This window comes from Cricetulus griseus (assembly GCF_003668045.3).
Source record: "Cricetulus griseus strain 17A/GY chromosome 1 unlocalized genomic scaffold, alternate assembly CriGri-PICRH-1.0 chr1_0, whole genome shotgun sequence".
Lineage (NCBI taxonomy): Eukaryota > Metazoa > Chordata > Mammalia > Rodentia > Cricetidae > Cricetulus > Cricetulus griseus.
This window is the reverse complement of record NW_023276806.1, coordinates 12,650,758-12,672,204: the sequence shown is the minus strand read 5'-3', so window position 1 is coordinate 12,672,204 and position 21,447 is coordinate 12,650,758. Positions and strand designations below refer to the sequence as shown.

Below are 21,447 nucleotides of genomic sequence, written 5' to 3'. Positions count from 1 at the left end.
TTATTTTGTGAGCTACACAATCTTTTGAATCAAACTGAATCTAGAGAAAAAAGCCATGAAGCAGTTATCATAGGCATAAGAAATGCTCATACTATGAGAAAGCTTTAATTTATTGAGATTTACAAGCAGACTGTAAGAACAGACTGACTAAGCAAATTGACTACAGCAGGCAAACAGAGGAGATACATACATAGCTGAACCTACTTATAAGCAATAAAGGCCAAAAATTTTGTTGCTGAGGTCCTGAACCTTGGATTTTTCTCCCAGTTTGGCCCATGTGTGGGATAGGTCTAATTTGGGGTTTTTCACACAGAATCAATTTGTCTATGTTATCTTCATTATACTAACCCAATGTTTGACTAACTTGACTCTGTTATTAAATCAATTAATAAGTTTAAATTGAAATTTAGGCATGATTAGAATTTGGAGTTGATCCTAACCAAATCATTTCACGTACTGAATCCTAACATAACAGTTGGAATTTTCAAATTATTTATTTATAATAATTAGCTAATGGACAAAGTAATGCCAACAACTCAAACAAAAGGAGATTTGATATGCAAAGAAGACTTACAATTCTAATATAATCTCTCATGTACTGCAAAAATTTGCTTTGCAACCTTTCTGCCAAGAATGGACAATCAACCTTATATTGCATACTAATTCCAATAAATGGTTACCAATTCATCTAAAAGTGAGTGGTTTAAGCTGGGGGTGCAGTGCAGTAGAGGATCACCTGCACAGTGTGTGGAAGGGCCTTAGGTTTGAGCCCCCAGAACAACCTGCTAAAAATATAAAATAAAGTAAGTTACTGGAAACTATCCCAAGGCCACATCTGGTCTTAACAGAAAAAGACTACAGAGATCTTTAAAAATAACTTTGGGACTCAGGTATAGAGTTAAAATCAAATTTTAATAATTTCTGGTATGCTTTAGGGCAAATAAAGATTTAAGAAATTTTTAGTAATTGTTTGATTTAATAGTAGCTTATACAAAGAGATACTCAGTGAACTAGCAATCCTAAGTAACCACTAAAATTGGGAGTTTGATATAGGCCATATTTAAATATAGCAGAACCCCACACAAAGCAATCAAATGGTCTGGGCACTAGAAAAGCAGGTTCTAGTCCTCTATAGTGTACAAGACCATTCATCGTGGCCTATGTCTCAGTGCCTTAAATCTGACAAGAAAGAAGACCCTTTTCCATTCTTAAATTCATTTACAAAATGACAATACCTTTATTCAGGAAGTAAGAGAAATCACAATATAGTCAACCTTAAGCCAGATGATGGGAATACTTCTTGACACAGGTCTCTCTGATCAGGATAAATTCAGGTTCTATTTGTTTTGAGAGTTTTGTCCTGCCTAGTTCATAGGCAACCTAATAAAGTTCTAAATTCCTAAAAGGTAATTTGTGTTAGCTGAATAAAGTGCCCAAGGACGCCCCAGAGCCTATAAACCCTGAAAACTGATTAAAGAATGAAATCTGGACCTGCTGTTTTGGCCCTCTGGCAGCACAGTGCATCATGGCAGGGACACAAAACAAAGGAGCTGCTCACCTTTTGACAGGAAAGAGTGAGGAGGAGGCAAGCCCCACTGGCTCCATCAGAGCTGTGCTCCCCTTCCTTCCACTAGGCCTCACTTGCTAAGGACCCAGTCTTCCAATAGCATCACAGGCAGGCAATCAAGCTTCAGCTTGTGTCCCCCAACGCCACAGCTTAGGCCTTTTGAGTGTATTTAGGATAGAACCCATAGCATGAGGTTAGGTAGAAGGAAAATAGGTATAACATTTCAGAGTAAGAATATTTAACACTCTATTCCCTGAAAATGGGTGATAACATGCATAGTTGTTGAGCTAAAAACACAAGTTTTATGACCCAACTTCTTACTGGCTAAAATTCTTTTAACGAAATTTCCTTAGAAGTTCCATATTCAATTATGAAAATTATTATGTCACTATATGAGCCAAGCCATGGAAAGAAAGGCATTACATGTATATAATAGGATTAAAAACTGGTAAACCTAAGTTGTGGTTTTTCTAGAAGCAAGTTTTATGCAAACTTCAATTTCTGTAGCTACTATAAGGCAGAATAATGTAAACTTGTGAGTCCAGTGTGCTCACCACTCCATGGTGGAATCCACAAGGAATGTAAACTCATTGAGAAACTCACTTTAAGATCTCCTGGCTTTTGGTTAAACTACAAAGGTTTGTGAATCTTGGAAGTATTTTATTTATTCAATATTGAACTCAAACCCAATGAGTGAAAGTTGAGTAAGGTGTGTGAGCTAGGTGAATTTAAACTGGAAGTGTCTGCTGACAAAACACAAAACACCAAGATTTCTTGCTTGTGCTTTCTTGCCATTTATTGTTAATAGGTTTACTTTTGACAACGAAGTCGATCTTTAATAATCTAAAATGGGAAAGCCTTTGAAATATTTTAGAACATTGTAGAAGATTAACAAGCTAGCTTTTATTAGGAGATGTTAATACATGAACTGCATTTAGCGCCCATAGCTTCAGATGCAAATGAACTTAAAGGGGTTTGTTTCTCCTCCCTTCTACGTTCTGCTTATTAGACGTACTATAAAAACTAAGATAACATCTGGTGTTTGAGACGGCAATACACTCTGTGGTTTCCTAGCTCAATAGTTTGGAGAAAGAAAAAGAAGAAACTTCCTGAGACCAAGACGAAATAAACTGTTTATTCCTCATCATTTACTTAGGAGTGAAATGTCTCCCAGCACTAACATCCCATAGTTCTTACACATTATTGCAACTGAAGTCGAACATTCCTTAAGTTGCACATTTTATCTTAGAACTCTTCGTTGACATTCCAGCCTCAAGGCACACGGTAAAACGTTTGTGTTACCTTTCATATTCGTTCGTCCATTCACTTATTTTGGTGGAGCAAGCCTTTAATCACAGCACCTGGAAGGCAACTGCGGCTGGATCTCTGTGAGTTTGTGGCCAGTCTGGTCTACATAGTTTCAGGCTAGCCAGAGCTACAAAGTGAGACCGTGTCTCAACCAAACAGTAGTCTTTTGCTGCTGCTGCTGCTGTTGTTGTTGTGTTTTTAAACTGCGTGTGAATGCGGTCCGGGCGGATGGGAAAGCAGAGGTCTCCAGAATCTAGAAGGCGGCCACAGTGCCCCTGGAGCTGGAGTACTGGCGCTTGAGTGCCAGCCTGGGTGCTGGGACCTCAACTCAGGTCCTCAGTCCTCTCAGATGTCTGTCTGTCCTCACTTTCACATTCTTTACGCATAGAATTTCATTGCGTCTCATTCGCAGGAAGCTTTCTGACCCTGGCAGCTTGACGCGCTGGCCGGGGGTTACCAGGGCGAGCAGCACAACAGATTCAGACCACAGTGCACATTTCCGTGAAGTGCTGTTAACTGCTCAGCAATGCCATGTGTGTGTGGGCTGAGGTTTCTTTTCCTTCCTCACTAGTGAGGTCAAACTGCTCTGGGGAAGAAACTCGCGTCTTTAGCTGCTAGGTCTCACCCGGGACACCGGAGCCTGACCTAACTTACAACTCACTGCAGTGTCTTCTCCCGAACCCCCCACGAGGTCAGCGATCGGGAGACGCGAGGCGCGGGCGTCCCCCAACGCCACAGCTTACTGGGAGGCGCAGGCCCGGCCGGGGACGCGTTCCCGGGCGAGCGGCTCGCCGGCGGCCCCGGGCGGTTACGGGCCCTGCGCCCTCCCGGCGAGCGGGCGAGCGGGGCCGGCCCCTGCCCCTGCCCCTGCCCCTGCCCCGGCCGCGGGGTCCCCGGCCCCTCCGTGAGGACGCGCTTCCGCCTTACCTCGCCCCGAACCAGCCTGAGAGGCGGAAGGCGGCGGCCCGGGCGTCGGCCGCACCGCCCCCGTCGCCGCCGCGCCCACCGGCCGCTCGCGCCCTTCTCCTCGGCTCGCGCCCGGCGGGCCCCCGGGGGTGGGGGGGAGGAGGCGCGCATGCGCGGGGCGGCGCGCGGCGCGCGCGGCGCCGGAAACTTCGACCAAGTTCGGAGCCCGCCCCCGCCGTCCCGCGACCCGCCGCCCCTCGCTCGGACGGACTGACGAGTCGGCACGGCTGTCCCGAGCGCCATGTCGGGTTCCTCGAGCGTCGCCGCCATGAAGAAGGTGGTTCAGCAGCTCCGGCTGGAGGCCGGGCTCAACCGCGTGAAGGTGAGCGGGCGGGCGCGCGCGCGGCGAGCAGTGGCGGGCGAGCGTGGGCGAGCGGCGGGGAGGGGAGGCGCGGGCGGGCGTGGGCGAGCGGCCGGGAGGCGCGGGCGGCGTGGCGAGCGGCGGAGGCGCGGCGGCGTGGGCGAGCGATCGGCGGGCGTGGGGAGGGCGGGGAGGCGCGGGCGAGCGATCGGCGGGCGTGGGCGAGCGGCGGGGCGAGCGATCGGGCGGCACGGCCGCGGGCCGAGGACTGAGCCCGTCCGCCCGCCCTTTCTTCCGCCTCCTGCCCCCGGGGTCTCGGCCCGACTGTGGATTCACACTCCTCGCCCCGGTCCTCACCGCACGCACTACCCCGCGCGGCCCTCGGCCACTCCAAGCCTGCCCGGGTAACTTGAGACGTCCCGGACCCGAGGACGCCACCCGTGCCCAGTACAGCCGCGAACAAAGAAAGGCGCTTCCAGCCGGCTGGCACAGCTCGCCCGCCCGCCCGCCGGCTCGCCCCTGACCTTGCTAGCGGGCTATGTGTAGCGCCGCCTGGCTTGGGCTCACTTGGCGTCGGTCAGGATCGCTGTTCTTGGGCTGTTGACTTTTGGGGAAAGGCCCGCTGGCCGTGTTGATAGACGACGACCAGGTCCCCAAACGCAGCTCGGAGGACTGTTGGCCTGTTGTAAAAACCCTAAACAGATCGGCTTCGTTCTCACGCAGTAGGTCGGGTTACCTGTGAAATGCCTCCCGTGATTAAAATCACCCTGCCAGACGCTGCCGGCTTCCAGGGTGATTTGCTTTCATGCTCAGCAGGCTAGCCTTTAGTTCTAACGTGCTTTGTGGAGAGAACTTCTATGTAGCTCCCAAGTAGACATGCCCATCAGTCGGTTTGAACTCCATTTCCCTAATCAAATTCTCACCTCATCAAGTGCGGTTCAGTCTTGGCCTGGTAGAGCTCTGAACTCGAAGCAGCCTGTTGCTCATCATCGTTCATGTATGTTAACTATTATAACATATATGTTAACTATTCTAAAGTGGGCCAAGAAGAAAACAGTAGTGCGTTGGGGTAGGAAATACAAGGAAAGGCCGGTGAAGGTAATGATTAGAGCCGTGGTGCTTAGCCCTGCTGGCCAAAGAATGAGCTCTCAGACTAGAAGAACTTCCTTCTCCTTGAAAACCCTACCTGTGCAGTGGCTGCTTCCTAGCTTCATCTTGCCTGTGTGGCTTAATTCTTCTGAAGGCTTCGGATTGGAATCATTTAAACCACCACCACAAATAAGCACATTTTTGGAGTTCTCCTGACAAGGCACATCTCACTCAGGAATTTTAAATGAGTTTCTTCCTAAATTAGGTTGGGTTCCATTACACATCATCCATGCCATGTTTGTGCGAGGAACCCTTTTTGTGTGTGCGTTTCAAAGCGAGCATAAACTTACTATTGTATTTATTTAGCTGGTAGTTAGAACAAGTGTTTTACCAGACCCGGTAGTCAGGACACCTGGAAGCCTGACTAATAATGTCACTACCAAAGTCAGCCTCCCGGATGGTGAGTGTTACTGTGCCTTGGGTACTAGCAGCTTTTCCGGTTTGCATCTCAGGGTTCCTGTTTAGAATGCTGTCTTTTCACTGTAGTTATTGAGCTAGGTTTGTTACCATTGAAATCACAGCTAAAATGGCAACTCAGGGACGGACACCTTCCCTGAAGTGACTACCCTGTCAGTCATTCATCACTTTCCTTTATTATTTTAGTGCCTAGAGGATAGTCCATACATACATATGGTACTTGAAAATTTGTGGTTATGTAGTTAACAGGCACTTGATGCTTGCTGATGGATGTGAACAAAGCCAAATGGTGTGATACTGTGAAAACGGATTCTTTACCCTGCACACATTTTAAGGGGCAAAGCAGGGTATTGCTGTTTATACAACTATTTAAAGACTGCAGGAACCTCATATGCGGAGGCAAACATGGGGCTTACTGTCCTGAATTATTGTATAAGCCAAACTGGTCACAATATAGCTGTCATCTGAGGGGCTTTTGACATAGAGTATTTGTCAGGACACAACACCAGGGTAATAGACATTTGTTGCTACCCTAGAGGCAGCTGAGATTGAGAATAAAGTAAACAAGGGAATTAGATGGTTTGGGTGCATTTTTAGTCATTCATGGTCTACATAACCATTCAGTTTGTTGTATTGGTATTTGTAATCAACGAGTTTGAGATAGGGTCTTGCCAAGTAGCTGGCTTTGAACTCAACTGTTTTAGTTAAAAAACCTGACACTGACCGCCTTCTGCCCAGTTTCAGGTGATGGAGAATGTTCTTCTGTACATGTCTCTTTATCGGTTGATGAATAGAACACTGTTGGCCAATAAGGCAGCAAGATAGGCAAGTCTAGGAGATGAGAATTCTGGGAAACGTAGTCAGAGTTAGACGCAGTCGCCGCCACGTGAGACTGCAAAGGAGAAAGAGGTCGGGACCCTTCTCCAGTAGACCAGACAACGTGGAAATACTTAGAGTTGGGTTAATAATTAAGACAGCTAGCCAATAAGAAACCCTAGTCATCGGCCTAAAGGTGCAGCCAGTGTAACAGGTGGAGGCAGCTCTATCACCACATTCAGGTGACTTGAAAAGCTTAAGTGTGACTTAGTTTAACGGCTTTAATTTCAGAAAAATTGTGTATGCATGGTGTATGTGGGCATATGTGCCAAGGTGCATATGGGGAGGTAGTTAACAATCTTACAGAGTTGGTTCTCTCCTTCCACCTTTATGTACCTTTCTGGAAATCAAACTCTGGCCCAGCTGAACCACCTTTCTTAATTGCCTGCCTTTAAGAGACACTGTATTTGCCTCAGATGTGATTTGGCAGTGTTACTCCATGGATACGGTGCAACCCAAATAGGATTTCAGTATTGTTTCGTATAGTCTATATTTCCTAGCCAGAATATATAATAGTAGGTGGTTGAATGAATGAATGTGTATAAGGATGGTTATAAATTTGAAGAATACAGTGAAGTGTTTGGTTGCCTGAGTTCTGTGCTAGTTACCTCGGGTTCATTCATGCGCATTTCCAGTCTGCTTTCAAGACAGTTTCCCTATAATGTTAATCTTTTATGTTGAACTGCTACATACTTCTTTCAATTTAAAAAAAAAAAAAAGGCAAGTTATTGGGCTGGGGATGTGACTCAGTTGTTAGTGTTTGCCTATGAATACAGAAAGCCCCGAATTGGAGCCCAACCTGGCTTGATGGGGCACTCAGGGGGTAGAGGCAAGAGGCTCAGACATTCAAGGCTATTTGCCACATAAAATGTTTGAGGCCATCCTGGACTATACAGGAGACAAAACAAGCTGTTAGGGCTTGTTGAACAGCCTGTCATCAAAACAAGACATACTGTGCCTCACAGATAATGGGATTGAACTCTGTATTGAATCATTTGATACTTGTGGTAAGTGGAGGAAACAAACCAGTTTCATTGACTAAATGTTTTAAGTGTTAGTCATCAATTATTTTAGAGGTGCTGTTTATTTCAAGTGTTTTCAGACGAATAGAGACCATTAAAACCTTACTAACAGACATTTCTCCACTCTCATTGTTACTTATAGGTTTCCCAGGCAGCTGCAGACTTGAAACAGTTCTGTCTGCAGAATGCCCAACATGACCCTCTGCTGACGGGAGTGTCTTCAAGTACAAATCCCTTCAGACCCCAGAAAGTCTGCTCCTTTTTGTAATCATGTATCTTAAGGTAAGTTTTCTTTATATAAAGGAAGAACCCAGCTAGGTCTTTTTATTTGTGGCACTGACAGCACCCTATCCCTATAATTTTGTTTCCCAAATTTCTTGTTTTTGAAGGTCAGTGAAAACTTGATTACTAGTCAGAAGACTAATTGCTTCTATTTTTATCTAAAGAGTGTTATGTAATAACTGATAAAAGGTATGGGAGACTCACAAACTCCACTGCTAATACAGACAGGCACGTTGTTTGTACAGTACTGGCCTTAAAAGCATGTATATTTGGAGCCCCTAAAATACTAATTATTTACCCATCAAATTGAAATTTGAGCAAAATTACAGAAGGAATGACTCTGTCAGTACTTTGGATTTGGATAAACTCGTTGGGGTACCTGAATAAGCAAACATAGCACAGGCATCTGGAATAAGGAATAGCTTCTACCTTTATTTGTTTGTTGGGCAAAGATAAAACATGAGAGAAGAGATGTGTACTTGTGTGGGCAGTGACCTGGAGTTGAGGGTTAAGACAGTAAATCATTTGCTCTGAATACATCTGTCAGGAGTATTGTCCAAGGCCAAAAGATGTGGCCAAAACTGCTCCGGCTAATTTAAATTGTAATTAACTCTGGTACATTAGCTAGTATTGAATTGGTAAGCAAACTTAAAACTGTTTAAAAAATACTTTGTGTGTAGTATACACCCTTATACTAACATTCTGAGTATAGTCCAGGAAGCTGCTTCCTAAAATACCTCGTTACATAGGCTTTGTAGATTTGGGAGTGTCCAGGAAGTGTAAGTCCTGTTCCAGTAAATATAATGATTAGTTAAGATGACCAAAGTTTTTTTTTAACATAAGGAGAAGGAATAAAGCTGCTTTTAGGTAATAGGTTCTCCACAAAGAAATGCTGCTAATGGTCCAGCTCATACCTTCATATTTAACAATGTTAATATTTTCTGGCTTTTGGCAATAGTCCCTGGGGATCTCTAGGAGTTTCATATTTCCGTGATTTACTAAAGACTTTTTTAGACTCAGTTCCTCCATATTTACAGATTAATTTATTTTCACTTAACATAAGATGTTAACTTTTTAAGAGTCCACACTAAGTGTTTAAATGACTTACATTTATAAATGATTGAGAGAACACAGATTAAGGCTGTTAATTCTAGCTTTAAGAAAAAGAAAACTTTAGATATTATGCTTTGAAGCAATTTTGAGTAAGGAAAGGGTATTTAGATGTAAAAGCACTACTTTTTAAAACCACGAGTGATTTTTACATATTGAAAGTGGGTCCAAGGTGAGGCTTCAGACCTGCATTTCTATTTTAAGTTACATTGATGGTCTGGTGTACATTAAAGGCATGGATTAAAAGAAAAATCACTGGAGTCTGTACTCCTCCTTTAAAAATAAAGCCAACTGTAGCAATTTAGTAACAGCAAGTGCAAAGAGGAAATGACCATTGTTATGTTTCCTCTTGAGAGGATCTCTATTTTAGTAATTGTTACAGCTGAGCTGTAACACATTATTTACATTATTTGCTTAACTTACTATGAGTTTCCAAGTTTGAGATCATGGGCAAGGTTGACATTTTGGTGGCTGTCTGTGTACTTTACAGGTAAAACTACCAAACAATGACTTGGAGATTTTAATAACACTTATCACTGCCCATTTTTGGCCTTCCACTCAGGGCATGGGTGTTCTATTTTTGTGTGATCAATTTGCTTATTAAGTGAAGTTAAATGCCCCCCCCAAAGGTTTTATACTTCTTCAGTGTTTGTTGTAAAGTACTCAAATTTTTAACTTTTTTACCTTACTAATTTTTAAGACAGGTTTTACTTTTACTACTTTCTATAGTAACCTGCTGTGAAGTTTTTATGCCTTTTTTCTTTCTCTTATATTCAAACACTTGACTGTATTTTATAGTTTCAAGATAATAGTGTTAAGTGTGCAACTCTTGCTTCAGTTTTGACATCTGTGTTTATCCTGTATGAATTGTCCAGTCATTTAAGCTGCTGAATGTATTCTGACTGAAACGTGTTGTCTATTCATCCCTCTAATGGGCTGCATTAAGGTTGCTGATGCTGCTGACAGAAGTATGTTCAGCACCTATGTGTAGATGATTAGAAAGGACTGCATCTTATAAGGGATTTTTCAAAGGATCTTTGGATTTTCCTTACTTCATGTTTTTATATTTACCCTTTAATTTGATAAAGTTGATTTCAGTAGTAGTCTTAGTGGCATCATCTGTAAGACTGTAAAACAGGATGATACTCGTCAGTTGTGAAAACTAGGGGAAAGTTGGATTTCAGTACCTTTGTAGATTGTATCTTCAAAAGTTAACAGATACACAGGCTTCAGCTCAATTTAATTGAAAACCCTTTGTAAACTGATACATACTCATGTGAGCCACCTAGAAATAGAGGGGTTGACTTACGGTGCGTGTATATACAGCAAACCCATAGTAAGCTGAAAATACATCACACCCTAACCTGTCAAGCCCAGTGGCTTAGCACAGTGAGGGGCTGCTAGTGGACCAGAGTGAACTGGGGGATGTCACTGCACTGCTTGCTGCACTGCACCGTTTTAAGTATTAGTGATAAGGATGTTTTAAAAAGTTATTGATACTGTATCTTTTCTTCCCCTCCTATCAGGTTTCTCAAACCACTTTTCATGAACCAGCGACTGTTGAAGAGAATTACATCTGAAGTCTGTACAAAAGCCTGTAACACGTGCCATAACACACAATCTTCTACTTGTCAGTTCTTAACATCTACCTCTCTGAATCTTCATGGATTTCTGTCTCACAAGGTTGAACTATTTTATATACACTGGCTGTAGCATACAATAAAACAGCATACAAATTTCTGGCCCTGTTATTGTTATGAAATGTGCTGTATATTAAATCTTTTCAAAACCAACTCTTAAGATTCAATACTTTATATTGGCAAGGCTTCTGGAAGACTTAGTTTCTTTCAGTTTAGTTGCAGGAATTACTTGAAATATTCCAAATATGGGTGGAGAGATGGCTCAGTGGTCAGAGTACTTGCTGTGTGATTATGATAGGAGTGCAGACCCCTGCCACCTACACACGAAGCTGTGCATGGCCATGCATGCCTGTGACCCTCGCACTTGGGGGAGAGGGTTTGTTGGCCACCAGCATGGGTTAAAATGGTAAGCTCTGGTGGTAGTGTAACATGCACCTGAAAGGCAGAGGTGGGTGGGTCTCTGTGTACTGCAGGCCAGCCTGGTCTATGGAATGAGTTCCAAGACAGCCAGAGCTACACAGAGGAACCCTGTCTCAAAAAAACCAACACCACCTAAATGAGGTAACTGGGTAAAAAAAAAAAAGAGAAGGAAACAGGAACTGAAAGTTTAGCTCCCGTGACCTGTAACTGTGCAAAGTCCTGGGCATCTAGCCTTCGGGACCTGTATTAAATCAGGGTTACACACTAATTACCAACAATACTTTTTCTGGCCTACAAGTTCTTTTGCGAATGCAAATTAGAAAGTTTGAATTCCAACAAAATCATTCACAACTAATTTGGTATGACTGCAAGTTTTAGGACTTTAGACCCTCACCAAAATTACATTTATATTTACTACAACAGAGTAGAAATTCATGACACTTAGTCATTTGTTCAAATATAAGATTTATAAAATCAATAGATTCCATTTGAAAAGATGTTTTGTAAATAATTTACCAAGTTTTTCCAGACAGGCCTGTCCAGCAAAATTCAATACCTCCCTCAGTACTTTATAAATGGAATTTTCTTCTACTTGTATCCATTTCCCGTGGCTGAAAATTAAAGGGGAGAAAGACAAAGAACAACTTAGGTAAGATAGTAAAAGCTGGTTTTCATCTTTATTATGAGTAACAATGTCAAAACACTATGGGTATGTCTGAGACCCTGGCAATTTCTGTCCCAGGCTTGTGTGTAGTTTTAAAGTAAAGATGGGAAGGCCATACTGCCACTAACCAGGCAGAAAAGAATGCTTTACCGACACTCTCATTAAGATATCTTAAGATGCCTCCAAATGTTCCTGAGTCCAGCAGTGGTAGTTCTCCAATAGTGACAATCACTGTACCAGGCTGAGACTGCCGGGCCTACTCCCCGGAAGCTGAGCTGGTATGGTAGGTCTGGGCTGAGATTTTCCCTTTCCTACATTGATGTTGGACCCTTCTAAAGACCACTGTTTTGGGGCTAGAGAGATGGCTCAGTGGTTAAGAGCAGTGGCTGTTCTTCAGAGGTCCTGAGTTCAGTTCCCAGCAGCCACATGGTGGCTCACAACCATCTGTTATGAGATCTGGCGCCCTCTTCTAGCTTGCAGGCATACATGCAGACAGACCACTATACACAAAAAATAAATCTTAAAAAAAAAAAAAAAAAATCACTGTTCTTTGGGCTAAGCAAATCTAAGTTAACAGCAGGCCAAGATACCACATCAGATTGCTCCTTTGTAATTCATGGGGGAAGAAATTCTCTCTCACACCTTAACATATGGAACAATCATCACATACCTTATGGACCCATTCATATTCTCCATATTTAGAGTCAAAGGTTCCTTTCTGAAGAGATCGCAATTTTAAGGTAAAACGTGGTCCAAGTTCCTGAATTCCCACTTTCTTTTCACTCTTGAATATATACCTTTAGAGACAAAAGTTAAACAACAGTTGGGTTCATTCAAACTAATTTTCTATGGCAAAGCTTGATGAACTTGTTACATCATACTGACAAAAAACTGTAAGTTAATGTCTGCCCTTACCTGTGGAACCTGAAGAAAATGTAGTCCCGCTGATTGTGGAATGTGGCAACCTGCCTTCCAATAAATTGAGGATTATGAGGAAACAGAGAAGCAAACATTCGTCCAATAGAATGACCTAGCCGTGTTGTAAAGTTATTCAGAATTATCTCAGGAACATGTTCTGTGGGGTCTTTGCCTCGTCTCTGGAAAAATTAAACAATGTCCAATAAAGATAATTAGAAAAATCATACATTATAATCTTGGGGTCCAGAATTTGGACATTAAAAAAGAATTTGTTTTGACACAGGGTCTCATTCTAGCTCAGACTGGTCTGGCACTTCTTAGCTCAGGCTTCCCTAAAACTGATCCTTCTGCCTCAGGCACCCATGTTCTGGGATTACTGCAGAAACAGTAATCCTGACTTTATTGAACACACGAAGATACATTTAATACGTTAATATGCATTGAACACACCATAAACTAAGCCCTACTATAAAACCAACTTTCATGGTAACGAGGACTACTACTGTCAAAATTGTTCAGTTTCACAAAATACCTCAGGAGACAACTTGCTGTCTTCAGAAGATGAAATAATTAAAACTGATTAGATCATTAAGAATACTTATACCCTGAGATCGATATTCAAAGGAGTACATAGGACTCACCTTAATCTCTTTACGAAGACGAACACTACTCATTTTAAAATGAGCGGTTGGACCATTTGGCAAGTGACTCAAAATAAGGCCATCTGTTCACAAGGGTTAAGAAGCATATCAAACTAAAACTTAAGCCTGAACTGCAAATCAGCTGTCTTCTGTATGCTCGAGAGCACCTAGAAAGTAGTGGGTGGATGTGTGTGTTCTTCTGAGTTAACTGAACTTTTCCTACCAAAGTCAAACCACACCAAATCTTACAAGAAAACATGTATTTATCTAGAATACTCTTGCTTTTTTGTTTTTACAATTAAACAGCATCATTCTCAAGAGGGCAAACTGGGCTTTCAAAGTGAAAGTATACAACAACAAAAATCTATCCAATGACCACTACTCAAGAAGGAAAAAAGATGGATTCAATGCTACTCTATGTAAGTTCCCTTCCCCTTGTGTGCCTTTTGTAAGATGAGGACATGGTAAGACAGTATCATCTCACAGCATTGCAAATTCCTGTCACATTGAAATCAAAGAGAGAAGTTCTGAATTAATGAGAAATTAAAATCAACCTTTATAATCCATTTGTAGTCTAGCATGAACAAAATGATTCATTATAAATTTACAGACTAAATATGAGGCCTACCTATCAGCAAGCAGAGCAGGCAAAAGCATCAGAGCCCCAGCTGCACTACACAGATGAGCATTCAAGGTTTTGTGGCACAAAGGTAAGTCATGGCTGGTGTCCAGTTACATCACAAGCAGGCAGAACTGAAAGCAGGGTTGGTGAAGGGCTTTCAGTTAATAATTGCTTTTAGTTTAAGAGGGGGAAAAAATGACAGAAATAAAACACTGGGATTGATGGCCCAGGCTAGCAGTCCCAGCTACCTTGAGACTTAAGCAAGAGGTTAAAATTTTAAGGCCTGTCTGTATCTGGGCAACTTTGATCTAATTTCAAAATTAAAAAGTACTTAAAGGGATGGGGATAATTTACCAGAACCATAGGTTTTGAACCCTTTGGCTGCTGTCTTTTTACTAAGTAGTGAGGTTCTGAACCTTCCTGATGCTGCAACCCTAAATTTAATACAGCTCGAGTTGTGGTTACTCCCAACCATAAAATTACATCCTTGCTACTTCGTAACTATAATTGTGCTACTGTTATAAATCATAATGTAAACATCTGAGTTTTCTGATGGTCTTATGACCCTGTGTAAGGGCCATTGGACCCCTCCCGCAAGGGGTCATGACCCACAGGCTGAGAACAGCTGGACTAACACCACATCACACCCACTTTTTAAAAGCAACAATCAGCCGGGCCTTGGTGCCACGCCTTTAATCCCAGCACTCTGGAGGAAGAGGCAGGTGGATCTCTGTGAGTTTGAGGCCAGCCTGGTCTACACAGAGAGTTCCACACAGGTTCCAAAGCAATACAGATAAACCTGTCTCAAAAAAACCCAAAACAAAACCAAAACCAAAACCCAAAAGCATCAACCAGGGTGGAGATGGCTCCGCAGTTAAGAGCTTTGGCTGCTCTTCCAGTGGTCCTGAGTTCAGTTCCCAGCAACTACAGGATGGCTCACAACCATCTATAATGAGATCTGGTGCCCCCTCTGGCCTACAGACATAATAAATAAATCTAAAAGCAAAACAAAACAAAAAAACATCCTTAAATACGTGATCTTAGTTACTTTCCTATTGTCTTCAAGCTACCGTGGAATGTGGTGTTTGAATGAGAATGGCCCCTATAAGCTCATATATTTGCTTGGTTCACAGTTGGTGGACTGTTTAGGAAGAGTAGAGGTGTGGCCTTAGAGATCGGTCACTGGGGTGGGCTTTGAGATTTCAAAAACTCTCACCAGACCCAGTATCCCTCAGTGTCTCTCTCCGTCTCCAACTTGGAGATAAGATGAAAGCTCTCAGCTAATGCTCCAGTGCCATGGAGTCCTGCCTGCTGCCATGATAGTCATGGTCCCACTCTGAAACTGTAAGCGGTCCCCTAATTAAAAGCTTTCTTTTCTAAGTTGCTTTAGTCATGGTGGCTTGTCACAGTAGTGGAAAAATAAGACTATCCCTTAATCAAGCCATTTCACATCTATGCGCACACACTTATGCTTTACAAACAATGCTGCCATCATTAGTTCTCTTCAGCTTGCCACTCATCCACCCTGTACTACTGTCCTCACGTAATACTTTCACTTCTACAACCACGTCCACCTGACTTCTCTTAATTGGTATTTCCCACCTGTATCATTAAAATAAGGCTACAGTTGGTGCTCTCTACATCAAGTACATTTTCTAATATAGATGGTAATCAAGTCTGGATGGGGCCCTGGATTCTCTAATAATAAGCCATGTAGAACTTAGCTGGACCATTTTATCTGCCGCAAACTTTCTAATGACAAGTCAAAATCTACATATCACAGTTTGAATAGCAGTAGCTAATTTCCTACTATCTGTCATCACTGACTCATGTTCAGAATAAAGACAACAGTTTGACACAGTAACGTTGGTACAAACTACATTTCTTATATCCAAGTTTCCCAAATGTTTCCCGACGTGAAGGTCCTCAGACAAGCTTATATGCTACATGTATGAAGCTATTGCTGCCCAGTTATTTCTAACACTTGCAGTACCTTGCTTCTCGTTAAGGACTGCTGCAAAGCCCACCTTTTCATGCAGTTAGAATTAACGTACCACAGTGCCCATTGCTTAAAGTGGCAGTTATGAGTCAGGAAAATACCTTTCTCCCCAACTTCTGTTCACCCCGGTGTTAGAACTGGTTTTTGCTTATTTTTAAACAGGCTAACAACAAATACTGAGTTCTGCAATTTAAAGACTCACTCCAGGTTCAGTGTCATGAAGAAGAGCCAAGTACTTTCTCACTGCCTGGACATTCAGAGACCATGAGAGGTAAGCAGAGCAGCAGATGTAAAATAATTTCCCCCAACTTCTGTAAAGGCTTGAATTCTACCTAGAACATTCCTATTAAAGTGTGGCTTGTGTCAAAAGCAAAGTACAGATTCCAAATTCATAGGTTCCCAAATAAATTGGTTTTGTTTGTTTGGCACATACGTTACGTTGCATTATTGAACTAACACAAATAACACTAAGCAGTCACTGTGCACGTTTCAGTAATGAAGAAAAGGGACGGTGAGCTGGTCCTACAAGGTGATTAATATAAAACAAACAACAGCATTTCAGATAAAAAGACTTATATTGCCAAGACAATGCAGGCAGGCCTTCTAAAAGCTGGGAATGGTGTCATTTGTGTGCCTATATGAAACATTAAAGCAAGGAAAAAACAAAATGATGATTGCTTGTTATTAGCAGCTTTAAATGATGACAGCTGTTAAACTGACCTTGCAGTTATATTTAGGGAAGCAGTTATAAAGACAGCAATCACTTTCAAACACTTCTTTTCTGGAATAATTAGCCATACAAAAAATTAGAACTGGTCAACAAACACCACACATTAAAAAGCTAGTTTTTCTCTATTTTAGTTTCTGGAAAATGAATATAGGCATACAAAATAATACACTTAAGTTACATTAAAAGAATGGCAGCTGTGAGAAGTGTATTAGAACGGTGAGAAAAAGGATGTGTTGTCCTGTGGCAGAACAGAAAATCCCCCTGCTATGTTTTCAAATGCTTTACTAATCTGACTCACCCGATTGTCATCTCCTAGATAATGAAATGACAGGCACTATTCAAAAATAATAGCAACTACAAAAAAAAAAAAAAAGAGTCTGGATGTATTTTATATTCTTTCATCTCAACAGAGATACCTTGGGGTCAGGTGACATATGTGTCAATGTGAGACTCACAGAAGTTTCCCGTTCCTAGCATCACACCACGACCAGCCACAACACAACATGGCTTCACTCCTTCCTCCCAAGAATGACATGCTTCCTGACGACCCAAGATGAAGCTACGCCAAAATCTACCGTGTCCACTGGGCCAGTGCTTTCATGCTGCCTCCTTTCCCACTGACCACTCCTCCCTCTGCCTCACGCGTCACACCTGGCTCAAGCGTCCCTGTGAAGCCCTCCTCCTGTCATGTGGCTGCAACAGTGTCATTAGTTAACGCCGGTTTGCCTGGACTCACTACGGCAGGCTGGCTCTTGTTAGATCCTTCACCAAGGTTACAGCAGTGCTTCAGCTGTGACACTTGCCTGATAAACGTTTTCATGAATAAAAATGTTACAGCATCTTGGACAGAGTTGCAATGCTACGGAAAAATGTCCATTGTAAAACGGACAGGAATCCTTTTCCTAGTCTTTTAAGTATGTTTAAAAACAAGCGAGGAAAAAGGGACAAGAAAATTTCCTTAAAAACAAACCCAAAGGATACTTGGTGTTTTACGATCTTCATTAATAACAATCAGGTCTGTGAAATCTCTTGCAATGCACTGTGGGATAATTTTTTTCAGAGCCAGTCCTCTTCTGTAATAAACATGTGAATCTGGTATAACTGTTGAGAGCTGCTCACAGAGTCGTACTGTTCTCTGTAAGAAAAGAAGAAGACTGAACATGAGGAGGAGTCAGGACATAGTTACAAGGACAGGCATAATGACGGTTCTAAGGCAATACTGCCCAAAGTGGAAGACGGGAGAACAATGAAAGCAGAACAAGTCTCATGCTTCAAAGGCCAATTATCCTAAAGCATAGGCTTTCAACAGGTGTAGTGCTGCTTCATGGAGACAGAGACATGGCAATATCTGGAGGCATTTTGTGGCTAGGATTTGTGCAGGGGTGTGGGGCTGCTGCTGGCTTATAATGGACAGAGGCTGCAGATGTTGCTAAACAACCATCATGATAGCACTTGGTAACAAGGAGCTACCCAGCATGAAGCTAACCCTACCCTACATATCACCAGTTAGTTTTGTTTAACTTAGTCACTGTTGTTATCAAAGGCAATTAACTATTTCACCTTTCCGAATGGAGCATTTTAAATATGGCAGGACAATTCTGGACTACACTAATCAACGTGCTTACCCCGTGAGGTCTGTCCGATGTCGTGATGAGAATCTTAGGAGATGTCTGTCTGTTGAAATAGGAAGCAAACTCATCCGTGGCTTCATCATAAGCCACCTGAGAACAGAGGAAAGATCATTTTATGTCAAACGTTCTCTGAGCCTGGATTTGGAAGTGTTGCTTGACTGACTATTAGCTGACAGGTGCAGGAGAAGACAGTAGTGGTGACATAAGAGGCTGACTACCTGCACAATTCGAGTATAAACTGGGTAGCTATCAAAAAATACTTTCAGGGCATAAACTAAGATATGTGTATTCTTGCAAAATAGCTACAGATATGGGCAAGAATACCAGTCCTACTACTCCCACCTGATGAACTGGCGGGAGAAATCAGCAGTACCAGCTTCCAGGATGGGGGTAGCAGCTCGGAGCAGAAGACAAGAATCACAACTAGCGGGGCAAAGGTGAGAACACAAGGCTTTGTCAAATCAGGGTTGGGGAAGCATGGAACAGCTAGAAACTTAAAAGCAATGCTCTGAGGGCTGAGCTGTAGATGTACTTAAGACGCTGTCATCAGCACAAACACACAGGTGGGCTTATCCCAAGAACACGAGATGCTTTTAATATCAGAAAACCCATAGAGGCCACTCAGGTATCTATTCAACGTTAGAAAAACCAACAGATACATAAAGGTAACATGGGGAAGAAACACCTAAGTATCTCAATATTTTCCAAGATAGAATTCTATATTCACTCATGACAAAACAAAGTATACATGGGATTTCTTTAAAGCATGAGAGGAAAACCTACACGGCTGACGTACACACCAAGGAGGCTGTATTGGCACTATTCTTTCCTCTCAGGAGCAAGGCAAGGACACCATCACTGCCTTTCCCATTTACTGAACACTGTGTCAGAAGTTCCAGTCAGCAAAGCCAGCATGGAAGAGATCACAAAATTTACTGAGATATATTTTCAGTGTTTAAGAACAATCTAAGTGAAGTACCGTGTGTAGGTCCCATGCTGGCATGATGTGGTACCACTCCAAATGTTCTGAGATTGCAACAGAGAGGGATAAGGGACACAGAGGTGGGGAAGAAAGGGTTCCCTGCTCTTACAGCAACACCAGGGTGAGCACTGGAATCTCTGACATTACCTCTTCATCAGTGGGGTCCACTGTGGTTTCATCGTACACTCGCTGATTGTCAATGGTCTTGGGAACTGGCTTTGGTGGAGCCTGAGTAAGACGGGAAGAAGCAAGGGTTTTAGAAGCATTTTATGTAGAAGCATTTACATTACAGCTGGGAGACAAAAAGTATTCAAATAACCTCTAAACAATCTGGTCCTTATTTCAAACCACAACTGCTGTCACATAAATCCCTGCAACAAAATGGAGTGGCAACGCTACCTTTTAACAATCTGAAGAGTCGTACACACGGTAAATAGGAACCAAATGACTTAAAAACAGGCAGAAGTAGCAGACATCACAAAAATTAGCCATCTCTAAGAAAAATACCTAACAGCAAAAAGGAAAGTAAGAGAATGGAAAAAAAAAATCACAAGGTTACAAATCTAGAGGACTGTTTGTATACTTCCTGAAATCTATTCAGAAATATGACAGAAGTTTACCCAGCAGCTGAGTAACTCTGTCTGGGGGAATTCATAGTAAGAAATAAAAGGTCTGCATGAGGCAGTCACTTGTAATGGAAATAAACATCAGTACAGCAAATGTCCAACAACCCTGTAATTGCCAACACACTGCAATGACCAGACACTTCGGAATTACCATGCAGCTTAGCTCAAGAAATGCAACTGTCAAGGAGAACAGACTTACGATATACTAAAACTACTTCAAAATACATGGTCACTATGCAGTGATATGAAGGAAATACGAACTGGTAAATTATTTAGGACGTTGGGTGTGTATATGTGTTTAAGGTGTACAATTTATGGGGTCGCTTCTCTCCTTCCAACTCAGGGTTCTGGGGATTAAACTCGGTTTGCCATACTTGGCAGCAAGCACCTTTACCTTAATGAGTTATCTTGCTGGCCCTTATTAATCTTTGAAGGTAATTCTAGGAAGTCATCTTTCAGTTCCCAAACTGATTTGTGTTGTTTGTAGGGAGGGCGTTGTATACTCTAGTCGAAAGCCTATTAAGCTACTTCCCCAACCCAGGGCCAGTGATAATGTTAAAAGTTGATTAGCATACCAATTTGCTGCAATTAGCTGATTATTGGAGTTTCAGACATATTAATATTACACGATATATTAGAACTTTGAAGGTCAAAATAGCCTAATATTGATGATTTTCTATGATTTAAACTGATACTATTAAGACAATGCATGAAAAAGTAGAATGCTTAGTTTGTGTATAGTGTGAACACTTTTGCCTTCCTCAGGAACCCTTATTCTTACTTGGTGCTTACATGAGCTAGAAGTGGGGAGAACCACATGCCCTAAAATTTTTATAAGTATAAATTATAAACTAAGCATATGTGTAAAAACTTTGAAAAATGAAAAATTTAGCTGTGCAACAATGCACAAGTATTTAGTAGTTCTTTCAGCTTCGAGTCATAAGAGCTAAACCCTCATGCCTAAGGTGGGGAGTCCCCAAATCCCACAGCCTCCTGAAGGGCAACAGCATTACTGTGCTTATTTGTTTGTACACTACATACTAAGTGAGGTATACCTCAGGGGAGACTTAAACAATTTCATATGAGTGGTTGGCCTTGAGAATATGCAATGGATTTTCACCACTATTTGCTAAATTGGGTAAAGAGTAGAAAGAGATTTGTTACATTATTTTTAAACCCCTGAAATGTTTTAGAAAAAAAGCAACATAAACATCAGGAAACACTACTTAATATTAAGACAAATTATATGGCTAAAACCTTACTTACCTTATCACCAAGAGCTTCTCTCTCTTTTTTAAGTTTTTTCTTAGCTGCCAACTTTTCCTAATGGGATAAAAACAAATAACATTGAGAAACCAGCAGTATTGAGTTTCACAAACTCATACTAAAACCACAAATTAAGTTCTAAGAACAGCCTGATTATTATTGTAATCTTTTAAAGTAAGCACACAAAACTTTTTACAGGTCTGCTAGGTAGCCCAGGCTTGCTTCTAGCTGATAACCCGCTTGCCTTTATTTCCTTAGTGTTTAGATTACATGTGTATACTACCATGCCCCAGGAGATTTTCCTTTAATA

The 21,447-nt window shown here is 42.1% G+C and overlaps 3 protein-coding genes and 1 long non-coding RNA gene across 4 annotated transcripts in view; 2 read left to right on the top strand and 2 right to left on the bottom strand.

The window, feature by feature from the left end:
* The window catches only part of Spata1 (spermatogenesis associated 1), a 36,217-nt gene extending 32,408 nt beyond the window's left edge, over window positions 1-3,809 (bottom strand). The window contains exon 1 of the mRNA XM_027395923.2: window positions 1,559-3,809. The gene's annotated coding sequence lies outside the window, so the exon portion shown is untranslated. The remainder of the gene's footprint in view (window positions 1-1,558) is intronic.
* Window positions 3,810-4,004: 195 nt separating this feature from the next.
* Window positions 4,005-10,791, top strand: LOC103162614 (guanine nucleotide-binding protein G(I)/G(S)/G(O) subunit gamma-5). Its single transcript, XM_027395925.2, has 3 exons — window positions 4,005-4,163; window positions 7,749-7,888; window positions 10,525-10,791. Exons 1-2 carry the CDS (start codon window positions 4,083-4,085, stop codon window positions 7,872-7,874), a joined length of 207 nt encoding a protein of 68 aa, XP_027251726.1. The 5' UTR covers window positions 4,005-4,082; the 3' UTR covers window positions 7,875-7,888; window positions 10,525-10,791.
* Window positions 10,792-11,503: 712 nt separating this feature from the next.
* The window catches only part of Rpf1 (ribosome production factor 1 homolog), an 11,647-nt gene continuing 1,703 nt past the window's right edge, over window positions 11,504-21,447 (bottom strand). The window contains exons 2-9 of the mRNA XM_027395924.2: window positions 21,138-21,194; window positions 19,393-19,473; window positions 18,258-18,353; window positions 17,614-17,767; window positions 13,282-13,364; window positions 12,638-12,819; window positions 12,393-12,519; window positions 11,504-11,669 (exon numbers count right to left, since the gene is read on the bottom strand). Of these exons, the coding sequence (XP_027251725.1) occupies window positions 11,628-11,669; window positions 12,393-12,519; window positions 12,638-12,819; window positions 13,282-13,364; window positions 17,614-17,767; window positions 18,258-18,353; window positions 19,393-19,473; window positions 21,138-21,194 (822 nt within the window). The 3' untranslated portion in view covers window positions 11,504-11,627. The remainder of the gene's footprint in view (window positions 11,670-12,392; window positions 12,520-12,637; window positions 12,820-13,281; window positions 13,365-17,613; window positions 17,768-18,257; window positions 18,354-19,392; window positions 19,474-21,137; window positions 21,195-21,447) is intronic.
* On the top strand, window positions 12,815-17,619 carry LOC107980199. The gene is made up of 3 exons (XR_004772186.1): window positions 12,815-13,700; window positions 16,065-16,173; window positions 17,043-17,619. It is a non-coding gene; the product is annotated as an uncharacterized LOC107980199 (long non-coding RNA).

Excerpts from the sequence above, each read along its gene's own strand:
- LOC103162614 (XM_027395925.2), top strand. The coding sequence starts at position 4,083 with ATGTCGGGTTCCTCGAGCGTCGCCGCCATGAAGAAGGTGGTTCAGCAG. Across the intron at positions 4,164-7,748 it reads CCGGGCTCAACCGCGTGAAG|GTTTCCCAGGCAGCTGCAGA; the intron begins GTGAGCGGGCGG and ends TGTTACTTATAG.